General features: G+C 54.4%; 1 protein-coding gene across 2 annotated transcripts in view; it reads left to right on the plus strand.

Annotated features, from left to right (window-relative positions):
* Positions 1–25806, plus strand: part of XRCC1 (X-ray repair cross complementing 1) — a 310744-nt gene that overhangs the window by 162596 nt on the left and 122342 nt on the right. For both annotated transcript variants that reach the window (XM_086929793.1, XM_086929794.1), the window contains exon 11: positions 20687–20774. In XM_086929793.1, coding sequence (XP_086785919.1) covers positions 20687–20774 — 88 coding nt within the window. The remainder of the gene's footprint in view (positions 1–20686; positions 20775–25806) is intronic.

The raw sequence follows: 25806 nt of genomic DNA on the forward strand, positions 1-25806 counted from the left end.
ACTGCTTGGAGGTGGTGGAGGTGCTCGGTCCAATGGTGGCTGTACACAGCGATGTCGTCCAGGTAGGCGGCGCTGAACTCTTCGAGCCCCGCCAGGACCTGATTGACGAGCCGTTGGAAAGTCGCTGGGGCATTCTTCATGCCGAAGGGCATGACCGTAAAGTGATAGTGGCCATCGGGGGTGGAGAAGGCAGAGCGTTCTTGTGCTCGGGGTGTGAGGCCGATCTGCCAATAACCTGCCGTCAGGTCGAAGATGCTGAGGTAGCGGGCAGCGCCCATTCGGTCGACCAGTTCATCTGCCCGGGGGATGGGGTGTGCGTCCGTTCTGGTGACTTCATTCAGGCCCCGGTAGTCGACACAGAACCGGAGTTCTGGTGTGGTTCCGGGGGCGGCTGCTTTGGGGACCAGTACGACCGGGCTGGCCCATGGACTGTCTGAGGGCTCGATGACCCCGAGCGTGAGCATCTTAGCTACTTCCGCCTGGATGCAGGCCCGTACCCGATCAGGTACGCGGTAGGCCCGGTGGCGGATAGGAGGGCTGTCTCCGGTGTCCACATCGTGCACACACCAGGAAGTGACACCTGGGGTGAGGGAGAACAGACTGGCGAACCGTGATAGGAGGGCTTGGCACTCTTGGCGTTGTTCTCTGGTGAGGGTCTCCGAGAGTCGGACCCCATCCACGGAGCCGTCTTGCTCCTGGGTCCGCAAGAGGTCAGGGAGAGGCTCGGAGTCGTCTTCAACCCCATTGTCTGTGGCCATCAAGAGGCTGAGTTCTGTTCGTGCAAAGTGGGGTTTCAGTCTGTTGGTGTGGAGGACTCGGAGCGGATTCCGGGCGGACTCCATATCGATCAGATAGGTGGCAGGACCCTTGCGCTCGATTACCTTGAAGGGTCCCGTCCATTTGTCTTGGAGAGCGCACGGTTCTGTGGGGGACATTACCCAGACCTGTTGCCCCGGCTCGAATTCAATGGATGAGGCGTTCTGGTCATACCATTTCTTCATGTCCTCTTGACTGGCCTCTAGGTTGGCTTTTGCTAGGTCTCTGAACCGCCGGGACTGGTTGCGGAGGGTGAGGAGGTACCGGAAGACATCTGGAGGACTCTTGGCCGGAGGCATCTCCCAGCCTTCTTTGATCAGGCTGAGTGGCCCCCGTACTGGATGCCCATAGAGCAGCTCGAATGGGCTGAAGCCTAGGGACTTCTGTGGGACCTCTCGGTAGGCGAAGAGGAGGCACGGCAGCAGCACGTCCCACTGGCGACGGAGGGGCACCACTAGTACTCGGTTGGCCCCCAGCTCGGCGATTCGTTGCTCGCTGTACAATAGATCATTGTCCCAGTAGACCCAATGAGTTCCGGAGGTATCCCCTGCGCTTTGGGCGAGCGCTTGTTGTCGGAGTCCCTCAAGGGAGGGACAGGTCTTCTGTTCCTGACGAAATTGTTCTTGTGTGGGTCCCCCTTCTTGAGCCCACTGATCAAGATTAGCGAGGTCGGAAGGTTGAGCAAGTTCGAGGGGGATGCCATGGTCGGGGGTCTCGGCGGGGGCGACCGGAGGCGGTGGCGCCGGCCATTCTGGTTCTTCCGGGTGATGGTTGGCACGGGCGGCCATGGACCGGGTGGTGACGCACGCCCAGTCTGGGACGCCCAACATCCCCAAGTGTTCTTTTCGCTCCACGGCTGCCCACGGGGAGCTTTCCAGGTCATTTCCGAGGAGGCAGTCCACGGGGGCGTCGTCTCGGACCGTTACCTTCAACATGCCGGAGACCCCTCCCCACTCAAAGGGGACGCAGGCCATCCGACACAGACTTTCCGAGTTGTCGGCTGATCGCACAGGGCAGAGAACGTTCGGTAGATATTGTTCTGGGGTCACCAGATGACAGCGGACGGCTGTCACACTGGCCCCGGTGTCTCGAAGGGCTTCGGCCCGTTGTCCATTGATGCTCACCCATTGGCTGTACTTCTGGGTGTTAGCGGGTAGGGGGACCCGCGGGACCATGTCTCTTCCCCCTAAGCACGCGAGAGTCATGGCGGCTGGCTCCCACTCTTGATACTCCTGCTCGTCTGTTTCTTGTTCCTCGGAAATCTGTTCTTCCCCTAGTGCCGCGGCGGCCACCTGGCGGGGTCTTGGACTCTGATACTGCGGGCAGCTTGGGTCGTTTGCATAGTGGCCGACTCGTTGGCATCGGTGACATGTAACATTGGCTCTGTATCCCGGTCGCGCCGGGGTGCTGCCCCGGTTGGCCGGGGGGGTGGTGCTGGTAATGGGGGCGGCCGGAGTATTGTCTCTTCCTCGTCCTTGGCCCCCTCCTCCTCCTCTGGGTCGGTGGTGACCATTGTTGTTCCTGTTCTGCTCGTAGGACCCATTCCGGCCCACTCTGGTGATCTCCCACCGGTCAGCTTCGGCTGCGAGCTGCCGGGGATCGGTTAACTTGCTGTCGAGGAGGTGTTGGCGTAGTTCAATGAAGCAATTGTTGGACAGATGCTCCCATACCATCAGATTGAACAGCTGCTCGTAGGTCGTGACGTTGTTCCCTCTGATCCAGCCTTCGAAGGCTCGGCTAAAGTACGTTACATAGTCCACCCAAGTTGTACCTGGAATGCGTGTGCAGTCTCGGAACCTCTGACGGTACATCTCGGGCGTGAGGCCATAGCGGGTGAGGAGGGCCGCTTTCATATGGTCGTAGGAGGTCATCTGGTGGTCTGGGAGCTGTAACAGAGTATCGCGGCCCTCATTGAGGAACTTGCCCCATAGGCCGGCTCCCCAGTCGGCTCTATCGATCCGGTGCGCAGTCATCGCGATTTCATAGGCCTTAAACCATTGCTGGATGTCGTCTTCTCGAAAATATTCTCGGACCACATCCTTGGGGATGTGCACTTTTTTCTCCGTGGTCCCTGGGGTGGACGGTCTGTCGGGCACCCCTAACTCTTTATTCTGTTTGCGCAGGTTGATCTCGGCTAGGTTCCGTTCGTGCTCGTACGTTAGTCTTTTTTCTTCGAGCTCCCTTTGCCTCTGTTTCTCCTCTCTTTCTTCTCGGAGGCGAAGGTGCTCTAAGTTTATTTTTTGCTCGGCCAATTTGAGTTCTATGTCCATCTTGAGTCGGGCCATTTCGAGTTCGTGTAGTCGGGCTTTTTCTCTTTCTTGGATCTCGTCTTGCGAGAGACTGGTTCTTTGCCCCTCAGGGGCCGTGTTGGTATTTTTCGCGGTGCTTTGCTCAGGGGCTTCGACATCCCCGGTCTCTGCCCAAGATTCTAGGGCCTGCTTAAAATCGTCCTTGGTACTTAGTCCGGTGGTAGCGATACCTAGTTCGATGCAGAACTGCTTTAGTTCACGATGGCTGTATTCTTCTAGTTTTTCCATTTGGAACTTCTCAGTTGATCCGCTCTCTTTAGTCGACATTGTTGTTCGTTGTGGGGTGAGCTACTCTCTGTACGTTATGCGGTGATTCGGATCGCGCCGCTGGCCACCAATGTTAGACGGACCGGGAGGGTCGGCCGAGATTACGGGGAGAGGTCTCCAGGGAGAGCCGTCTCCAACGACTGTACAGATAAGTAACTTCCCCCCCACAGACGGACACCACACAAGATTGAAGGTTAACGAGACTTTATATGCAATTCTTAGGTTACGTTGATATGATACAAGGAGGTCTGGACTCAGGGGTCCCCTCGGTTCTGATCTCTGGTTGAGGAAAAGGGTAGCGGGACAGTCTCAGTTACCAATGCGTAAAATAGCTCTCAATCCTCGAGCTCGGCGTGTTTGCTGATCGGGCCGTGGAGGAGCCAAGCAGGTCCCGAGATGGATGAAGGATGGTCGACGGGCCGTGGAGAAGCCAAGCAGGTCCCGATGAAGATGACGGTTACAACGGTCCGCGGCCTCGCCAGCAGATCCGGACGACGGTGAAGGATGAAGGTTACGACGGCTGTGGCAGCGCCAACAGGCAGGACGATGGTGCACAGGACAGAGCTACGGCAGCGCCAGTAGTCCGTCCAGGATGAGTTCCTCTTACGTCTCTCGACTCCAAGATACAACTGCCTTCCTGCTCTGGAGCTGCCCCAGTTATAGGGCTGGCGTGCTTTGATGTCCGGACCCTCGCACTTGGAGGTCGGGAGGTCCGGGATGAGGGAGTCCAGACACCCAGCAGGGGGGTGGAGCCAGCGCCCGGGGAGGCGATGGGCGAGCGGCACTGGGCGGGGGAGAGCCATCGGCACCTCTTGCTCCCATTGACTTGCCAAGTAGCCCGCTCACCTCCTGGGTGGAGGGTGGTGCCGGAGTGTCTGAGGCTGGGCTAGGCCCAGGGTTGAGGTCGATCGGGGGCCAGGCGGCCTCGTGGCGAAGTGTCCAAGATGGCGGCCCGGGCTGGGCGCATGGGCCGGCAGTGGATCGGACCCACGAGGTTATCATGTTCGAGGGCAGGGGTCCCTGAGGGGACGTAGGGCGTGCAATGGTGGTGTGTGGTGCTTGCGTGACTGGGCTCGGGCCTGGTCGAGCCGGGGGAGAGCGGCCCGTCATGTGGCCTGTCCAACAATGTGGACATGCATGCTGACCCGGTTGAAGAGGATTTTCTATTTGACACTTTTGCAGTTTCAGAAAGAAATGTAAAGACACTGCCTATGCTCAAGGGGGTCCTCAAGCATGCGGCGGACATCTTTAAAGAACCTACCAGGGCGAGGGTGGTCAATCCACGTATTGAAAAAAAGTACAGACCAGCACCTGCAGACCCTGCATACATTCGGGGACAGTTGCCTCTTGACTCCCTGGTGGTCGCAAATGCCCGAAAGAGGGCCAACTCCCAAACAACGGGTGAAGCTCCTCCCCCGGATAAAGAGTCCAAGGTGCTAGAGGCAGGAGGCAAAAGGGTAGCTGCGCAGGCTGCCAATTTCTGGCGTATTGCAAATACACAGGCACTATTGGCACGTTATGATAGGTCGCATTACGACACCCTAGAGCAAATTGTGCAACACCTGCCTCCACAGTTTCAAGAGGGCACAAAAATGATTATACAGGAGGGACAACTGATCTCCAACGCAGCCATAAAGTGTGCACTGGATGCCGCGGACACAGCCGCTAGGACCATTAACACTAGCGTCATGCTGAGACGACAGGCGTGGCTCCGCATATTGGGGTTTAAACCTGACATTCAGACAACCATACTTAATCAACCAGTCAATCCTGATAGACTGTTTGGTCCAGATGTTGACACCACCCTAGAAAAAATTAAAAAAGACACCGAAACTGCCAAATCTATGGGGGCCCTTCAATCACAACAGTTTCGTGGCAATACTTTTCGTCGCTCAGGTGCACGTGGAGTCACCAGAGGACAAATGGGTCAGCAGTCACAATTCTCTAGAGGTGGAGCACAATCCTCGTACCCCAAACAGAACAAGGGGGGCTACAGAGGAAACAGCACCAGAGGACGCGGCAGAGGGAACAACAACTCACGCGCCTCTACCCCAAGCAAACAGTGACTCTCTGTCACTGCCCCCCGACCACTTAACACCTGTCGGGGGGAGACTACAACAGTTCCTGCCCCTGTGGTTCAACATCACCACAGACAGGTGGGTGCGACAACTTGTTCGGTACGGTTATTGTCTAGAGTTAAAATCCACTCCACCCAACATTCCACCAAGGCAAAGGCCTATGTCCGCAGAGCACTTGCACTTATTGCAGCAGGAAGTGGTGGTGATGCTGCAAAAAGGAGCAATCGAGCTCGTACCAGTGGGGGAGGAAGGCACAGGGGTATATTCCCTGTACTTCCTCATTCCAAAGAAGGACGGTTCTCTCAGACCAATTCTGGATCTCCGTCCCCTCAATCTGTATATACTGTCAGAACATTTCCATATGCTTACACTGCAACAGATTCTTCCCTTGTTAAACCAAGGCGACTTCTTAGCAACCTTAGACCTCAAGGATGCTTATTTCCACATTCCACTTCACCCGTCCCACAGAAAATACCTCAGATTCACAATCCAAGGCAGGCATTATCAGTTCAAGGTCCTACTCTTCGGAGTCACCACGGCCCCAAGGGTGTTTACCAAGTGCCTGGCGACAGTGGCAGCGCACCTCAGGAGGCAGAACATCCATGTCTACCCCTACCTGGACGACTGGCTCGTTCAAGCCAAGTCGGAACAGCAGTGCGCCGCAGACATGTCAACCACCATTCACCTCCTTCACGACTTGGGTTTCTCGTTGAATTACCCAAAGTCGCATCTTCAGCCGGCACATGTCCGGCAGTTTCTAGGTGCGACAATCAATACCCTGACGGCCACAGCTCAACCAAACCAAGTCAGGATAGAGAGCATGCAATCTCTAATCCGAAAGTTCAGACCACAACACTCACTTCCAGCGAGAGTGTTCATGCAGTTGATAGGCATGATGGCCTCCTGCATCTTCATAGTCCCTCACGCACGGTTGCATATGCGCCCGCTCCAAGAGTGCTTAGCGAATCAGTGGACACAGGCTCAGGGACAATTAACAGACCTAGTGTTGGTTACCAGTCGGGCATACGACTCTCTGCATTGGTGGACTCCACACAACCTTTGCAAGGGCCGACTGTTCCAGGAGCCAGTGCCACAGATTGTCCTAACGGACGCATCTCTCCAGGGATGGGGAGCTCATCTGCTCAATTTCACAGTGCAGGGACTATGGACAACGCAGCAACAGAAGATGCACATCAACTATCTAGAACTGATGGCGATCTTCATGGCGCTCAAGTCCTTCATTGTACATCTGTGCAACAAAGTGGTGTTAGTCCGGACGGACAACATGACCGCGATGTACTACATCCAGAAGCAGGGGGGCACCCACTCACCGCAGCTGTCTCATCTGGCTCAGAGCATGTGGAAGTGGGCCATTCAGAGGAACATCTTCCTCATGGCGGAGCACCTCCCAGGGAAGGACAATCAGATGGCGGATCTGCTCAGCAGATACAGCCATCAAATGCACGAGTGGGAGATACATCCATCAGTACTCCAGCCGTACTTCCAAAGGTGGGGTCATCCAGAGATAGACCTGTTCGCCACAAGGGAGAACGCAAAATGCCAAAGCTTCGCCGCCAGGTTCCCACACCCGCAATCGCAGGGCAATGCGATATGGATGAACTGGTCAGGCAAATTTGCGTACGCTTTTCCGCCGACACCTCTGATACCACTGGTGGCGAAAAAACTAAGGCAGCACTCGATGACACTCATCCTAGTTGCTCCAACGTGGGCGCGCCAGGCCTGGTACACCACGTTCCTCGAACTCTCAGTGGTTCCGCATCAAAGACTGCGCCTCACGCCCAGGCTTTTGACGCAGAACCATGGAGAAATTCAGCATCCAGATCCGCAACAGCTCAACCTGGCGATCTGGCTCCTGAAGTCTTAGAGTTTGGGTACCTCAACCTACCTCCTGAATGCATGGACATCATCAAGGAGGCAAGGAAACCAACAACCAGAGCATGCTATGCGGCAAAATGGAAGCGTTTTGTCATTTACTGCACCACCAATGACATCAACCCGCTAGATGCATCTATCCCTAACATCATTTGCTACCTGTTGCATCTTTACAAGTGCCAGCTAGCGTTCACTTCGATTCGGATACATCTATCCGCCATCGCAGCTTACCTTCAAAATAGGCAGCATCTCTCTCTCTTCAGAGTGCCTGCCATTAAAGCTTTCCTTGAAGGTCTGAAACGAGTCATTCCCCCAAGAACACCGCCAGCTCCGGTGTGGAACCTCAATGTGGTCCTCACCAGACTAATGGGACCACCATTTGAGCCACTGCACTCGTGTGAACTACAATTCCTAACGTGGAAAGTAGCTTTCCTGATTGCTATTACGTCACTGAGGCGTGTTAGTGAGCTACAAGCGCTCACAATACAAGAGCCATTCATTCAAATTCATCCAAATAGGGTAGTGCTACGTACTAACCCCAAATTCCTTCCAAAGGTGGTGTCACACTTTCATCTCAACCAAACTATAGACTTGCCGGCATTCTTCCAAAACCCGCACACGGTAGCGGAAAGAATGCTCCATACGTTAGACGTACGGAGGGCGTTGATGTACTACATAGACAGGACACAACACTTTAGGAAAACAAAACAGCTTTTTGTTGCCTTCTCACCACAACACAAAGGCAACCCGATTTCCAAAGCAGGAATAGCCAGATGGATTGTTAAGTGCATCCAAATTTGTTATCACAAGGCCAAGCGCACTTTAACAATACCCCCAAGGGCGCACTCCACACGCAAATTGGGGGCATCCATGGCTTTCCTAGGGAACATTCCTTTAGAGGACATTTGCAGAGCAGCCACGTGGGTTACACCACATACCTTTACAAAACACTACTGTGTTGACGTGCATTCCAAGCAGCAAGCTGCTGTAGGACAGGCTGTTCTCAAAACACTTTTTCAGGTTTCTGCAGCTGGCACGGGCAACCGCCGCTGATGGAGGGACTGCTATATATTCTATGCTAAGATATGAATTTAGCAGCCCACATGCCTCGAACTGAATATGCTACTTACCAGTATGCATCTGTTCTTGGCATGTAGGGCTGCTAACATTCATATCGCCCACCCTCCTCCCCGGTGCCTGTCGCAGCTGCAGATATACTATTGTATTCATTCATTAGCATGGACATCATTTACACTTTACACTCCATCTTCTGCCACAATGGCGAAAAACAATCTGGGGATGGAGCCGATGCCCATGCGCACTGTAGTCCAGGGGAGGAGCCACCTATCTCAGGACACTTCGAAGACTCTTCCAGGACAACAATGTGCGATCATCCGGACCCAACACTAGGCGGCGATCTAATGCTAAGATATGAATGTTAGCAGCCCTACATGCCAAGAACAGATGCATACTGGTAAGTAGCATATTCATTCCCGGGTCCTCAGTAGGTCAGGGAGGGGCTCGGAGTCTTCTTCCGCCCCACTGTCCGTAGCCATCAGTAGGCTGAGTTCTGAGCGCACGAAGTGTGGTTTGAGTCTGTTGGCGTGGAGGACCCGGAGGGGGTTTCGGGGGGACTCCATGTCGATGAGATAGGTGACAGGGCCCTTGCGTTCGACCACCTTGAAGGGTCCTGTCCATTTATCTTGCAAGGCACACGGTTCGGTGGGGGACATCACCCACACCTGCTGACCAGGTTCGAACTCGATGGAGGAGGCATGTTGATCGTACCATTTCTTCATGTCCTCCTGACTGGCCTCAAGATTGGCTTTAGCGATCTCCCTGAATCGACTGGTCTGGTTGCGGAGGGTCAGGAGGTACTTATAGACGTCTGGAGGGGCTTTCAGGGGGGCCATTTCCCATTTTTCTTTAACTAAGCTGAGAGGCCCTCGGACAGGGTGCCCGTACAGGAGCTCGAAAGGGCTGAAACCGAGGGACTTCTGGGGGACTTCTCGGTAGGCGAAGAGGAGGCATGGGAGGAGCACGTCCCACTGGCGGCGTAGGGGTTCCTCTAGCCCCATAATCATTCCCTTGAGGGTGCGGTTGAACTGCTCGACCAGTCCGTTTCCTTGTGGGTGATAGGGGGTTGTGAATCGGTAGGTGACTCCGCACTGCTGCCAGAGGGATTTCATATATTTCGAAATAAAGTTCGTGCCCCGGTCACTGACGACCTCCCGGGGGAAGCCCACTCGCGAGAAGATTCCCATCAAGGCTCGGCCTACCACTGGTGCTGTCACTGTTCGGAGGGGAATGGCCTCGGGATAGCGGGTGGCGTGGTCCACCAGGACCAGGATGAATCGGTGCCCTTGTGCTGTTCGGGGGTCCAGGGGCCCCACAATGTCTATTCCCACCCGTTCGAACGGGGTGGTGACGACGGGGAATGGCTGTAGGGGTGCCTTGAGTTTTCGGCCGCTCTTTCCGCTGGCCTGGCAGGTGGGGCAGGCCCGGCAGTGGTTGGAAACGTCATTTCTCATCTTGGCCCAGTAAAAGTGAGTCACCAGACGGTTGTAGGTTTTGTCTTGCCCCAGGTGCCCAGCCAGGGGGACATCATGTGCCAAGTTCAACAGGAAGTCTCTGAAGCGGAGGGGCACCACCAGCACCCGACTGGCCCCCAATTCGGCGATTCTCTGCTCGCTGTTTAGTAAATCATTGTCCCAGTAGATCCAGTGCGCCCCTGCGGTGTCTCCCGCGCTCTGGGCGAGGGCTTGTTGTCGGAGTCCCTCGAGGGAGGGACAGGTCTTTTGTTCCTGCCGGAATTGTTCTTGGGTGGGCCCCCCCTCTTGACGCCACTGAGCCAGGTCTGGAAGGTCCTGGGGCTGAGCGGGCTCTTCCGGGGTTCGTTCTGGGGGGTCCGTAGGGACGGTGTCTTCCTCTGGAGTGATCGGGGGAGGAGGTGCTGGCCATTCGGGTTCTTCTGGTCTGGGGATGGCACGGGCGGCCATGGACCGGGTTGTTACGCACGCCCAGTCCGGGAGGCCCAACATCCCCAGGTGTTCTCTTCTCTCAACGGCCGCCCACGGGGAACTCTCGAGGTCGTTTCCCAGGAGGCAGTCCACGGGGGCATCATCGCGGACAGTCACTTTTAGCATGCCGGACACTCCTCCCCATTCAAAGGGGACACAGGCCATCCGACACAGGCTCTCAGAGTTGTCGGCCGATCGGACGGGGCAAAGGACGTTTGGCAGGATTTGTTCTGGGGTCACCAGGTGACAGCGGACGGCCGTCACGCTGGCCCCGGTGTCACGCAGGGCTTCGGCCTTGCGTCCATTGATGTTCACCTACTGGCTGTACTTTCTGGTGTTCGCGGGTAGGGGGACCCGCGGGATCATGTCTCTTCCCCCTAGGCAAGCCAGGACCATGGCGGCAGGTTCCCACTCGGGCTGCTCTTGCTCGTATTCTTCATGCTCCTCGGACGTTTGTTCTTTTCCTAGGGCGGCGGCCGCGACCTGGCGGGGCCCGGGAGTCTGGTTCTTTGGGCAGTTCGGGTCGCTGGCATAGTGGCCGACCCGCTGGCACCGATGGCAAGTGACATTGGCTCGGAACCCTGGGCGCATCGGAGGGTTCCCCCGCCCAGCCGGGGGCGGGGTGTTGTTGGCGGGAGCTGCCGGGACGGCAACTCTGCCCCGGCCCTGGCCTCCTCCTCCTCCTCAGGGACGATGGTGACCTTGGTTGTTTCGGTTCTGCTCGGTTGGCCCACTCCGGGCCACTCGGGTGCTCTCCCAACGGTTAGCCTCAGCGGCGAGCTGCCGAGGGTCAGTCAATTTACTGTCGAGGAGGTGCTGCCTGAGCTCGACAAAGCAGTTGTTGGAGAGGTGCTCCCATACAATGAGGTTGAAGAGTTGCTCGTATGTGGTTACGCGGCTACCCTTGATCCATCCCTCGAAGGCTCGGCTGAAATAGTTCACATATTCCACCCAAGTTGTACCCGGGATCCGGGTGCAGTCGCGGAACCTCTGGTGGTACATCTCTGGTGTGAGACCATAACGAGTGAGGAGGGCGGCCTTCATGTGATCATAGGACGTCATCTGATGGTCCGGGAGCTGTAGCAGGGCATCGCGGCCTTCATTGACGAACCTCCCCCATAGGCCGGCTCCCCAGTCGCTTCGATCGATCCGGTGGGAGGTCATGGCGATCTCATAGGCCTTAAACCACTGTTGTATGTCGTCGTTCCTATAATATTCTCGGACGACATCTTTAGGGATGTGGACTTTCGGTTCTGTAGCGCCCGGGGTGCGCGGTTGCTCGGGCACCCCTAGTTCTTTGTTTTGTTTTCGCAGTTCGATTTCAGCTAGCTTGCGCTCGTGTTCGTATGCCAGTCTTTTCTCTTCGAGTTCTCTTTGTCTTTGCTTTTCTTCCCGCTCTTCTCGGAGCCGTAAGTGTTCTAGGTTCAGTTTTTGTTCTGCTAGTTTCAGCTCTCCGTCCAACTTGAGCCGTGCCAACTCCAATTCGTGGAGTCTGTTTTTTTCTCGCTCTTGGATCTCTTCCCGGGAGAGACCCGCTCTCCTTTCTTCGGGAGAAGTGGTGTTTGTCTCTGGCGCTTCGACGTCTTGGTCCCGGGGTCTGACGGCACCGGTTTCTGCCCAAGATTCTAGGGCGTGTTTGAAATCGTCTTTCGTGCTCAGACCGGTGGTAGCAATGCCTAGTTCTATGCAAAATTGTTTTAGCTCTCGATGGCTGTACTCTTCCAATTTCTCCATCTGGAATTTCTCTGTGGATCCGCTCTCTTTCGTTGACATTGTGGTTTAGTCGTGGGGTGAGTTACTCTCTGTACGGTACGCGTTGGTTCGGATCGCGCCGCTGGCCACCAATGTTAGATGGGACCTGGAGGGTCGGCCGAGGACAGGGGGAGAGGTCTCCGGGGAGAGCCGTCTCCAGCGATCGTACAGACAAGTAACTTCCCCCCCACAGATGGACACCACACAAAGATAAGGTTTAACGTTCTTTATAAGCAAATCTTGAAGTACGGTAGTATGGTACAAGGTGGTCTGGACACAGGGGTCCCCTCGGTTCTTAGTCTCTTGGAAGGAAAAGGGGGTAGCGGGACAGTCTCGTTACCAACTGGTAGTGGATCCTCGAGCTCGGCGTTCTAGGAGGTCGGGCCGCGGCAGCGCCAGCAGGTCCCGAGGAGATCGTAGATGGTACCGGGCCGCGGCAGCGCCAGCAGGTCCCGAGGAGGTCGTAGATGGTAACTGGCCGCGGCAGCGCCAGCAGGTCCCGACGAGGATGAAGGTTGCAGAAGGCCGCGGCAGCGCCAGCAGGCAGGACGACAGTTCGCAAGGCAGGGCTGCGGCAGCGCCAACAGTCCGTCAAGGATGAGTTCTTCTAGGTGTCTCTCGACTCCAGGATACAACTGCCTTCCTGCTCTGGAGCTGCCCCAGTTATAGGTCTGGCGCCCTTTGATGTCCGGACCCTCACACTTGGTGGTCAGGAGGTCCGGGATGAGGGAGTCCAGACACCCAGCAGGGGGGTGGAGCCAGCGCCCGGGGAGGCTGGGGCGATCGGCACCTGGCGGGGGAGAGCCATCAACGCTCCTCTCTCCCATTGACCTGCCAAGTGGTCCGTTCACGTCCTGGGTAGATGGTGGTGCCGGGATGTCGGGGCCTGGCCAGGCCCAGGGTTAGGGTCGAGCTGAGGCCACGCGGCCTCGTGGTGCAGTGTCCAAGATGGCGGCTGGGCCCGGGCAAGGGTACTGGCGGTGGCCCGGGCCAGTGATACCGAGATGTTCGGGGGCAGGTGTCCCGTGTGGGACGGGTCACGGGTGACTTCTGTGGGTAGCTGCTGGAGGGTCGGTTCTCTGGCTCTGTCGTGCGGGGAGGGAGCGAGCCCGTTTCTGGGGCCTGTCCAACAGTCACCACCAACGGCCCGGGTTTGTTGGACAGGCCTCGTGAAAGGCCCGCGCCCTCCCCGCACGAGAAGGCCCGAACGCCGGCTCTCCCGGTGTTCCCCGAAGAACCACCCCTGCAACCCACCGAAGCAACCCGCAACCCGTCCCCAACGGGACGCCTGCTCCCGAACCTCCCAGCATTGGCTGTCCCAGGCCCCGTCAGCACCATTGCCCCGGCCCAGCCGCCATCTTGGACACTGCACCACGAGGCCGCGTGGCCTCAGTTCGACCCCAACCCTGGGCCTGGCCGGGCCCCGACATTGAGGCACCACCATCCACCCAGGAGGTGAAGAGACCACTTGGCAGGTCAATGGGAGAGAAGAGTGTCGATGACTCTCCCCCGCCAGGTGCCGATCGCCCCCGGCCTCCCCGGGCGCTGGCTCCACCCCCCTGCTGGGTGTCTGGACTCCCTCATCCCGGACCTCCCGACCTCCAAGCGCGAGGGTCCGGACATCAAAGGGCGCCAGACCTATAACTGGGGCAGCTCCAGAGCAGGAAGGCAGTTGTATCCTGGAGTCGAGAGACACCGTGAAGAAGTCATCCTTGACGGCTGCTGGCGCTGCCGCAGCCCTGCCTTGTGAACGTCGTCCTGCCTGCTGGCGCTGGCGCGGCCGCGGCCTTCTGCAACCTTCATCCTCGTAGGGACCTGCTGGCGCTGCCGCGGCCCGTTGCAACCACCATCTTCGTCGGGACCTGCTGGCGCTGCCGCGGCCCGTTGCTATCTACGACCCCCTCGGGACCTGCTGGCGCTGCCGCGGCCCGACCTTCAAGAACGCCGAGCTCGAGGATTGTGAGCTATCATCATTCCACCTCCATGCCAGATTGGTAACAAGACTGTCCCGCTACCCCCTTTCCCTGCCAGAGACTAGAATTGAGAGGATCCTCGTATCCTGATCTCTCTGTACCGTCTTACCTTACTTCGAGAACTATATATAAAAAGCGTTAAACCTTATCTTTGTGTGGTGTCCATCTGTGGGGGGGAAGTTACTTGTCTGTACGATCGCTAGGAGACGGCTCTCCCTGGAGGCCTCTCCCCTTGTCCTCGGCCGACCCTCCAGGTCCCGTCTAACAACCACCGACCCCTGCAATGGCTGATGCAGATGCGGGGGGAGAACCCCAAACTGTTGCGATGATCCATCTCCTTGCAGGGGATGGACTTCACTGTGGAGCATCGTCCTGGCCAGGACCACGCCAACGCGGACGGCCTGTCACGCTTTTTCCGCCTCGGCGAGCAGAGTACCCATGAGGACGGGTGACTCTCCCTGCCTTCAGCTGGGGGGGACGCATGTTGGACAGGCCTCGTGAAAGGCCCGCGCCCTCCCCGCACGAGAAGGCCCGAACGCCAGCTGTCCCGGTGTTCCCCGAAGAACCACCCCTGCAACCCACCGAAGCAACCCGCAACCCGTCCCCAACGGGACGCCTGCTCCCGAACCTCCCAGCATCGGCTGTCCCGGGCCCCGTCAGCACCATTGCCCCGGCCCAGCCGCCATCTTGGACACTGCACCACGAGGCCGCGTGGCCTCAGTTCGACCCCAACCCTGGGCCTGGCCAGGCCCCGACATTGAGGCACCACCATCCACCCAGGAGGTGAAGAGACCACTTGGCAGGTCAATGGGAGAGAAGAGTGTCGATGGCTCTCCCCCGCCAGGTGCCGATCGCCCCCGGCCTCCCCGGGCGCTGGCTCCACCCCCTGCTGGGTGTCTGGACTCCCTCATCCCGGACCTCCCGACCTCCAAGCGCGAGGGTGCGGACATCAAAGCGGGCCAGACCTATAACTGGGGCAGCTCCAGAGCAGGAAGGCAGTTGTATCCTGGAGTCGAGAGACACCTTGAAGAACTCATCCTTGACGGACTGCTGGCGCTGCCGCAGCCCTGACTTGTGAACTACCTCCGAAGCCTGCTGGCGCTGCCGCGGCCCTCTGCAACCTGCACCTTCGTCGGGACCTGCTGGCGCTGCCGCGCCCCATCCTTGTGAACTATCGCTCTTGCCTGCTGGCGCTGCCGCGGCCCTCTGCAACCTGCACCTTCGTCGGGACCTGCTGGCGCTGCCGCGGCCCATCCTTGTGAACCATCGCTCTTGCCTGCTGGCGCTGCCGCAGCCCTCTGCAACCTACACCTTCGTCGGGACCTGCTGGCGCTGCCGCGCCCCATCCTTGTGAAGCATCGCTCCTGCCTGCTGGCGCTGCCGCGGCCCTCCTCACCGAGACTTGTCATCCTAGCCAGCTGGCGCTGCCGCGGCCCGACCTACCAGACCTCCGAGCTCTAGGATTGTGAGCTCCCCTCCTGCCACACCTGTACCGGACCGGTACCAAGACTGTCCCGCTACCCTTTCCCCTACAGAGACTAGAATTGAGAGGACCCTCGTGTCCCGACCTCACTGTATCGCTGATAACCTTGCTTCATGAATCGTATATAAAGAGTGTTGATCTCATCCTTGTGTGGTGTCCATCTGTGGGGGGGAAGTTACGCATCTGTACGATCGCTGGAGACGGCCCTCACTGGAGGCCTCTGCCCCTGTCCTCGGCCGACCGTCCGGGTCCCCGTCTAATAGGGTTCCTTCGTGTTGTCTGTCCCGGGCCGCGCTGGGATTGGCCACTGACCCGGGACTTGCTGCTGACGTCTCCCCGGGCCGCGCTGGGATTGGACGGCGGCCCGAGGAGCGTAGGAGGCGGAGGAGAGAGAGAGAGCGAATGCTGGGAGCGGCGGGAGCCCACTCTGTGCCCCTGCTTCCCCCCAGGAGACCGCCGCTTCCCCCCCCCCCCGGGCCCCCAGGAGCGAGAGGGAGCCCCGTAGAGCGAGGAGAGACCGGCGCGTCTGCCCGCCGACCGGTGAGTGCTGCAGGAGGGGAGGCGGGCGTTGGGGCACATTGCCGGTGCCCGCCCCTCCCCTCCAGCGCGAGCACACATGTGCTTAGAGGCCCGCAGGGCCCCCATTAATGCCGGGACCCCCGAGGGGGAACCCCGCCTGCCCATACCTTGCCCCCCTGAGCCCCGAGAGGCTCCATCTATATTTTAGCCCCCGAGCCCCGAGGGGGCTCCACCGTGTCCTTGCCCCACGAGCCCCGAGGAGGCTCCACCGTGTCCTTGCCCCATGAGCCCTGAGAGGCTCCACCACGTGTCCCTGGCCCTTCCCCTGGCTACTTGCAGCCTGACCTGAACATCGAGACTCTTGGGCGGCCTTGCCCCAGGAAGGCCAGCTGGCCTGTAGGATGCTACTGACTAATATCAATGTGATGCTGAGAATTATTATGTGTTGCCCTGCTGATGGGGGCCTCTGTTGTGTTATGTACCTTGTCCCTTCCCTCCTGAATACCCGATGTCCCCTGTATGTGATTCCTGGTCAGAGTGGGTTCTACTGCTAGTGCTAGGAAGTTCCCAGTTGATATGTCTACCCCTGGCAGGGGCCCCTTGGCCCTGCCCTGTACCCTTTACCCTTGTAACCCCTGCCGTGCCCCTAGCACATTGTAAAGTGTATGTTCCTATGTGTCCTTCTTAATACAAAGACTATTTTCATATATACTTGGTGTGGAGTCCTTTTGTGGGAGGCCCTGGACGTTGATGTTGGTGGGTGCGTGCGCAAATGCTTCACACATGTCCTCCGAGATAGGCCTGACTGCTCGCGCCGCGTTACCTAGAGGGTGAGCAGGGGTTGACTTTACATAGGAGTGGCGGTCTCTGACTGGCTGTGGCGCAAGCCCTGGCCGGCCGGGGGTCCCATTTCCTACAGCATGTATGAAGGGGCGCCTCTGGAGATGCCTCTTGTTGGATCATGCATGTATGAAGGGGCGCCTCTGGAGATGCATCTTGTTGGATCATGCATGTATGAAGGGGCGCCTCTGGAGATGCATCTAGTTGGATCATGCATGTATGAAGGGGCGCCTCTGGAGATGCATCTTGTTGGATCATGCATATATGAAGGGGCGCCTCTGGAGATGCCTCTTGTTGGATCATGCATGTATGAAGGGGCGCCTCTGGAGATGCATCTTGTTGGATCATGCATGTATGAAGGGGCGCCTCTGGTGATGCATCTTGTTGGATCATACATGTATGAAGGGGCACCTCTAGAGTGCCTCTTGTTGGATCATGCATGTATTAAGGGGCGCCTCTGGAGATGCATCTTGTTGGATCATGCATGTATGAAGGGGCGCCTCTGGAGATGCATCTTGTTGGATCATGCATGTATGAAGGGGCGCCTCTGGAGATGCCTCTTGTTGGATCATGCATGTATGAAGGGGCGCCTCTGGAGATGCATCTTGTTGGATCATGCATGTATGAAGGGGCGCCTCTGGAGATGCCTCTTGTTGGATCATGCATGTATGAAGGGGCGCCTCTGGAGATGCCTCTTGTTGGATCATGCATGTATGAAGGGGCGCCTCTGGAGATGCCTCTTGTTGGATCATGCATGTATGAAGGGGTGCCTCTGGAGATGCCTCTTGTTGGATAATGCATGTATGAAGGGGCTTTCTGGAGATGCATCTTGTTGGATAATGCATGTATGAAGGGGCGCCTCTGGAGTTCCTTTCAGACCTTACACTTATTCAAGGCCCTAAAGATCTGGCCCTCCTTTAACCTCCGGATTCAGTACCGAGCTCTCTGCTCTTTTACTGCTCTTCTGGCAGGCTTAGCCCACTGCCCACACCTGCACCTTTCTTGAAAGTACAGTTCTCCTTTCAGCAGGTTTTTCCCCAGCAGCGACAGAATACAGTGCTGCCTGACCAGCTAAAGACTTTGAAACATAAACTAACACTAAGACAAGGCCCAGCAAAGCTTTCTGATAGGGCCTGGTGCAAGTAGCCATGGCAGTCTGTCTGCTCCTGTGGTGATGCTTCCTCGTTCAAACTCATCCCTTCTCTGAGGTCTTACTCTGTAGTGTTTGCACGCTGCCACCTCTTACCGATACTTTGGAAGGACCTTTAAAGCATGTCTCCCATCTCAAGTGGCAATGTTCAGTGCACTAATGCTGCGCCACCCTTGTGTTCTTGATCTTCAAACAGAATTCTGGTCTATAATCACCCATGCAAAATCGAGCTTTTAAATAAGCATTCACTGCGGGCTTCCATGGAGCTCTGGGGTGGAGTAGGGAGGGGACCAGGCCGGGCTGAATTCTTAATTGTATTGAGTGCTCCAGATTTGAATATCTCTGAATGGGAAAGTGGGAGGCAGCAGAGAATGGCCGAGATGCCGAATGAATTGCTAGATACTGCTGATCCTGGGGTGAAGTGTTTATCTGAACGCTAGCTTCAATGCCCTTTCAGCAGCTTATCTGCAAATGGGGACCGCTGCACATAATTGCAGATGTGCCCGCATCCCAGAAGTGCCATTCTGCATTCACTATGCGGTGAGTGATGCCCATCAAGTGGTCCTTGTGTTTTTGTACTCTTAAAAACAATGCGACGGCATCCTAGTTGGCCTTCCTTTTCCTTGCTCTGGGGCCGCTGCGATCATGCTTTCATAGTCCCTTTGTCTTCACCGCGCCGTAGAAGCCGTTTCAGATGTGACTCAATGTTCTCACCACTAGACTAGAAACGCCACTGCCTCCAGCTTGGAGCCTGCCTTTGCTGTGATGTGGATTTCATCCTCGGCGAGGCCTGTACAGGTACAACATTTAGTGGCACTCACTGGAACCTGTTTTTATTCGTGAATAATCACGCCTAGTTGTGGGTTCAGTAATCCACGGTCAGTGTCTTCCATGTGCTCTCAGTTTGCAGAGTGGGTACACCCTGGCGAATGGGGCACCTTCCCTGCCTGCCAGTCACAGGGTTAACCTTGGTTTCTTCATCAGACTGATTTCAAGTGGTGGGGTGGGCGGTAAAATGTGACTCAGTGACCTTTTTTTTTTCACAAGTTTTATTGATTGAATTAGGCAGAGTAATAATTGTGGCTCCCCACAGTCAGGAGAACGCCACCAAGCATCTTGGTACAGTTTACATCACATGACCAGTGTCCAATCAAGAATAATAGAGAACACAAATGAAAGGAACTTCCACACCCGCCCCTAACCCCCCCCCCCCCCAACTCCCATTACCCAACCTCCCTGCTACCCCCCCCCCCCGTTATCCCTCCCTAACCCCGTGCACGTGTGTATATAGAGCTTCAGTGCTTGGTCGTGGTATGGCAGGCATGACGCAGTTCACAGGCCCGCTTGAGATCGTGTACCTAGAGATCCTCCTCAGGTTCCTCTGGGGGATCTAGTGTCAACCCCCTATAGTCTGCCCACCTCTTCCATATCTTGAAGTGCTTACGGGGGCATCCTCGAGCTTCAAATACTGGTCGTTCTAGACCCATACAAAAGTCCAGTCCGGCTCTCCATGCACTCAGGGGGGGGCCCTCTCATCCTTCCAAGCACGGGCCAGATCCCTTTTGGCAACCACTAGCCCCAACAACAACAAGTGACGTTTATAAATGTTCCCACCAACTCCCTCAAGGATGTGGAGAAGTCCTAGACGATGAGTGCGTGGAAGGTCCCAACCCAGTACTTCAGACAGGCAGCTCCATTCACCCCTCCAGAAACCAACTATTCTAGGGCACGACCATATCGTATGGAGCAGCGTGCCCACCGCAGCCCCACAGCGCAAACATTCCGGTGACCCAATCAGTCCTGCCTTCCACAGCCGCTCACGGGTGAAGTAAGCCCTATGGAGAATTTTGAATTGGATTAACCTAAGCCGCATTGCAATGGCAGTCCCCCGCGGGGATTCCAGGGCCTCCCTCCAATCATCCTCATCTAGGGGACCAATGTCTGCCTCCCAGGCCGCCCTCAGGGGGAGAAGGGTGGAGGAACAGTGAGTGACCATCGTTTGGTAAAAACGGGAGACCTTCTTATCTCCGAGGTCACCCATGAAGACCTTCGCCTCAATTGGACTAAATTCAGGGAGCGAGTCTAGGTTGGCAATGCTGGGTGCCAGTGCATGTCTAAATTGCAGATAACGAAAGAACTGGGCTCAGTGACCCTTTTTAACCTTTCTTTATGATTGTTTTGACATTTCAATATTTCAAACCATTACTTTTTTTGGTGCATGGTTTCGATAAGCTGAGGGGTTATGACTGTTTTTAGTCTGTAACGTTTCTTTTCAAAAGACTATAGAAAGTCTTTTTTTTTAATTAAACTAAGTAAAATAATAGGATAGATTTGTGGGCACCTGGAAGCTCTGGCATTACAACACCTATACTGCTGTCCTGTGGTTGAGAGGTGTGGGTGAATCCTGGGAATGGAAGCTCCGGCATTAGAACACCTATACCGCTATCCTGTGGATGAATTCTTGAAATGGACTTGTTCTCATCTATTCCCCATAAAGTTCTCCTCTTTCATCAAGTTCCTTGTCATGCCTTCTCTGTGAGACGCAAACCACTGTTCCTGTTGATGCCTTTTCTCTCTTCCTCACAGGTACCTGATGGGTGGGGCTGAGTCCAGCAGCAGCGAGGACGATAGTGATAATGATGTGCTTATTGTTTCAAAACCTGCACCCCCCCAGGTATGCACCGAATGGACTCTCCTGCAGTTGTTATGAAAGCAGTCACATTAAGTCCATTAAACAGGGAGTGGATTGTTTTTTTACCATTCTAGTTTTCCAAGGCTCAAAATGGTATAGATGTCTACATGTCCTGTAAAATAGAATTCTACTTGTCCCATCGAATACACACATCCTTTATATTGAATAATATGGGAACCACGATGTGTTACTTGTTCTTATCGTGCATATCCTTACTCTTTGTTTCTGCTTCCTTTCCTGTTTCTTCTCTCCCTCTCCTCCTGCACAGACCCCCTCCCTACTGGCACGGGCACTTCTCGCATGCCCCTGCACATTCTCACACCACCCTGCACACACAGTCCTTACTGATAAATACACGTGATCTTGTTTGGGTCCATCATATGCATGCTCCAATGGTTTGTTGTAGAGCGCAGCTTTCACTCCGAGGAGCATCATGACACTATGCGGAGCCCTAATAAACACACACAACCAAACTGAGAGATCAAATAAGTGATCTACCTAGAGCATCAGGGGCTGTAAAGATCCAGGTTTTCAGGGCTGTCCTGAAAATGGACTCTGTTTAAATAAAACGTAGATGGTTAGGGAGCATTTTCCAGGCTTTCGTCCCTAGCACCACAATAGATTTCCCACCCTTTGTTATACACCTAAAACCAGGGGGCTTTAAAAAATTAGCAGTTGAGCATCTGTGGGTGCAGTGCGTCACATAGTGAGCAAACCTGGCCCGGAGATAGTGGGGTACCTGAGGAATTGAAAGCTCTGTAGGTAACTAAAAGATCTTAAAAAGGACTTTTTATGGATGGGCAGCCAGTGTAGTGCTTTAAGGGCAGCTGAAGCTGAGGAGCTTCTGGGCCATTGTCATTTGTTAATAACTGACTGATTGGTCCCTGCATATAGGCTGGTGAAGTAATCGAGTCTAGAGGTGATTAGGGCCTCAGCGACTGCCTTTTTAGCCCTGCAGAGGAGTGGATCGAAAAACGTTTGGAGGGACTTGATCAAGTGAAAACATGTCCCTGCCACTGCTAGGGATTGCTGGCGAAAGGAGAGTGATGAGTCAAACTTCACCCCCAGGTTCTTTGCTACCTTCACTGTGTTAAGAGGGGGCGGGGGGATGTCTATGGGCCACCATAGGCTTTGGGAGAAAGTATTAGATTTCCCTAATGCCTTGATCTCCGCTTTTTCCGAGTCACATATTAGGTTATTGAAAGACCGCTGTGAGACAGTTGCAGATTTTCTTCGGAATGTGTGGATTGTTCGTCTAATACCAGAATTAGCTGTGTATTGTCCGCCTGCAAGATTGTGTCAATGTTAAAAGACGACATCAGGCTAATGAAGGATGCCATATAGACATTAGAGCACTGGACTAAGAATGGAGCCCTGTGGAACCCCGGAAAGCTGGAGGTTTCTGCTGACAGATAATGGCTGAGAAAAACAACTTGTCTACGGTTTTGTAGAAAGGATTTTAGCCAAGGCACGATGAGAAATGCAGTGCGATTTGAGACGGTCCAGTAAGATGTCATGTGAGACAGAGTGAAAAGTGGCAGAGAAATCTAATAAAATCAGCTCAGCATTCTTCCCTGGTCTAAAGCAGATTTAAGGGTTTCTGCAGTAAACATTAAAGCTGATTCCATTGAGTGCTGATGCCTAACACCTAATTAATTGGGATGTATGATGTTCCCCTCTTCTAGATAGGACACAAGTCGAGTATTGACTAGTTTTTCCATGATTTTAGTAAGGCTTAGAAGCAGAGGGGTGGGACAAAGAGTAGTGAGAGTGGTAGGGTCTGCTAGTTGTTTTTGTTTGGAGAGGTTTGACTTGCAATTTTCTATTTGTTAGTTACTTCTGCTTGTGAAAGGGAGGCGTTTATTATATCGTTAGTAACTGGGTTAAATGTGTCAATAATAGAATGCATAATGTGAGGGAGACATTTGTCAAAAGGAAACCCTGATTTACATGTAAGAATAGTCTGCCGCGATGGTTCTAGGCTAATGGTTTAATAAACTTGCACTGTCAATCCATCATCTCCAAGCTCTTGGCTTCCACAGGTCCTGTTGTGGATACCCCCTTTGTGCTCCGCGCCAGTCCTCTTTACTTTGCTCCACCTGGTGCCTTCATCCCCACCGCTCTTCTCCGCTGCCGGGGGAGGTATGTTCTCCTCCTCTGAGAGGCTTTCCTTGTGCCTCTGACATTGATCCATGCTTTGTTGTGCACAGATACCTGCCCTTCTTGTTCCGGGCCTTCCTTCCACCCTTCAGCTCTGAAATGTTAATATAATGAGTACCTTGTTTGTTTTGCATGTTTCTTGAGGCTGGTTTCTGGTAGGTGTTGCTCCTCCAGAAGCCACAGCTTGTAAGTCACATTCTTTTATTTCATTTTTTTCTGTAAAAGAACAGAGTCCATTCCTGTAAGAGTGGTAACTGTTAAAGTCTCACCTGGAAGAAAGCAGACATTCTCTCCTAATGTGCTGATGATTTTTGACTCCAGACGTGCATTTCTTTTGGGCGGAGAAGGTTGCTTATATGCTCGTGTGAAGGTGCTCAAAGTTGTCCTCTTAAAGGAATGGCTCTGTGAGGAGTTCCACACTTCAGGTGTTTGATTGTCCAAGCAATCCTGACCTTTTTTGTATTATGAAAAACATTTGCTGTGTATTTTAGTCAACAGCTAGAGGAATGGCGGCAACAACACAACCCCCGTATATCCCTCTCTTATCAGAAGAGTGGGGAATGTCTGCAAATTCCCTCTCTGTTCCTCTTTAAATCTGTACTGTACAACAGGGTTCTGCTTTTGGTTCTGCATTCTCCTTAAGGGGCTCTAGGTAATATCAGGGTGTCTGCTAGTCACTGGCCTGGTTATTTGTCTGTTGTGAGCCTTGAAGCCTGATGAGTGGCACTATCAAAGAGCTTTAGCGAGTAGCGGTCATCGTTCTAATGATGTTAGAGTGGTCTAGCTCGTTAGCCTGAGGTTAGCTTTAGGGGACCTAACAATTCAGGCTGTTTTTTCTCTCTGTCGGACCATCAAATTAATGATTTGTTGCTCTGCATTTGCTTTTCAGTTACTTTGCCCTTGTGTTTCTCTCAAGTTGTTCATGTGATGAGCATTATTTTATACAAGCTGCATGCTCTCAATTGCCCAAACAAAAACAAATTGCCTCAAACTATCCCAATAGCTTCCTCCGATACAGACGTCTCTGAATAAGAATGTTTTTGTTACAATATTTAGTTTCAGGTAATGTACTCCTTTTCCGGCCAAAGTTCAGATGTCCGAATGGGAATAATTTTTTCTCCTCAGTATTGTAAGAAAAGCATAAAAATATATATATTTCTGGGTCCATGTTGCACTTCTATACTCAAGATTGACCCCTTGCTAATGGGAACTCTTGATGTTTACTCTCCTAATATCTGAGAATTCCCCTTCTCCGTGATCAGTTTGCAGCAAATATGGATAAAATACCCTTTGTTGGACCTGGGGTTACCAGTCCACATAGGGTAGCCTGGCTCAGAGTAGGAAGGTCTAACCTAAAGGCATTAACTAAGTTAAGCTTGCGACACACCCTTACAGTAACTCAGTGCCCATCCATTCAAAAACGACACTACACCAGTTTAGAAAAATACGGGCTGTTTTATAAAATTTCTGCGTAGTTTTCTTTTTACTTCTTAGCAGTGTTTCATAGAATAGCTCTACTTTAGTTCATTAGCATATGCACAATAACATTTTACCATTAAAATAAGCAAAGTGTAGTACACAACTCTTGTTGAGGTAACTAGTAAACATGGAGGTTCCTTGTAGCCATACACGACGGGGCTTCGAAGGAAAATACAGATTTCAGTCACTTTTCAACAATTAGCTCACTAGTACTGGGATTCACAGAGGGGTATCTGAATTTAAACAAGCGAGGGATTTCAATAATTCATCAAGCCATAAAGCTGGATCTACACCCCTATGTGTTTACAGTTTGTTCCAATGACTTTCCTGGGTGTTTAAACGACTTCTGAGGGAAAGAATCCCTTCCCAACTCAGGTTTTCCTTTTCCCAATACAGCTCTGCGATCTTGGCAATAAATCAAACTCCCTCCGTAATGGCTTTAAAACCAGACAACCTCACAATAATGAATAAGTCTCGAATGCCCTCAGTTGCGCTTCTCCTGAGGTAATGCCAGAAGCGCTGGATGACAAACGGAGATTGACCCAGGCCTTACTGTCAGTTTAGCGCCACCAATTACGGTCCTTTAGGGAACTTTTGCTGGCGCACCCGGATATTCTGTCTCGCCCCTCCCGCTACCCCTCTTGAGGCAGCCCAAGGCCCACTTAGCCCCAGGGCCCCACTCTCCTCTTCACAGTCTTACCGGGTTCTTACAAGATCATCCCGGTCAGCTCTCTCGTCAGCGCGACCTTCACTGAACACGTCGCAGCTGTTCGTTGGAGTTTCCCGGCCCCCGCACTGCAGATTCCTCTCAGCGCACCAGGATGGGGCTTCCTCGCCTCTCTCCTGACACTTCCCACAGCTCCGTCGGAAGAGTGGGAGGGTGCTTTCGCGGTACAGCCTCTTCCGGACCCCGCCCCCTTCTCAGCACTCACGCGTCCGCTCCGACTGGCTTCCGCGGCTCCGTCTTTGCTATCGTGCCGCTCGGCTGATGGTCTCCGGGCCCTCCCCACGGAATCTCCTCAGCGGGGGCCCGCAACTGAATGGCCGGAAAACCCGAAGCCGTTACCTCGGCTAGCAGGTGGGTCTCGCTTCACGGACTTTTTGGCCTCAGACTGTACTTGGGTTCAGCAACAGAATCTTCACTATATCCCTTCCCGCCTCTTCCTTGCTCAATGAAGGTTTTACAGGAGGGGACTCAAGGGAAAGGGATCTACCAGTCAGACTCTTCTCCCAATGGGGTTCCCCAGCTAGCTTCCCACACTTCTCCGCTAGCACTTTGGGGTCCTTCCTCTCAGGCACTGCGAAGTTCAGGGAATTAGTGGCAATACCCCCAAGGCAGGGCTCAGTCGATAGGTGGGGGGCACGTCAACCAGTA

The sequence above is a fragment of the Lissotriton vulgaris genome, chromosome 7, assembly GCF_964263255.1.
Source record: "Lissotriton vulgaris chromosome 7, aLisVul1.2, whole genome shotgun sequence".
Taxonomy (NCBI): Eukaryota; Metazoa; Chordata; class Amphibia; order Caudata; family Salamandridae; genus Lissotriton; species Lissotriton vulgaris.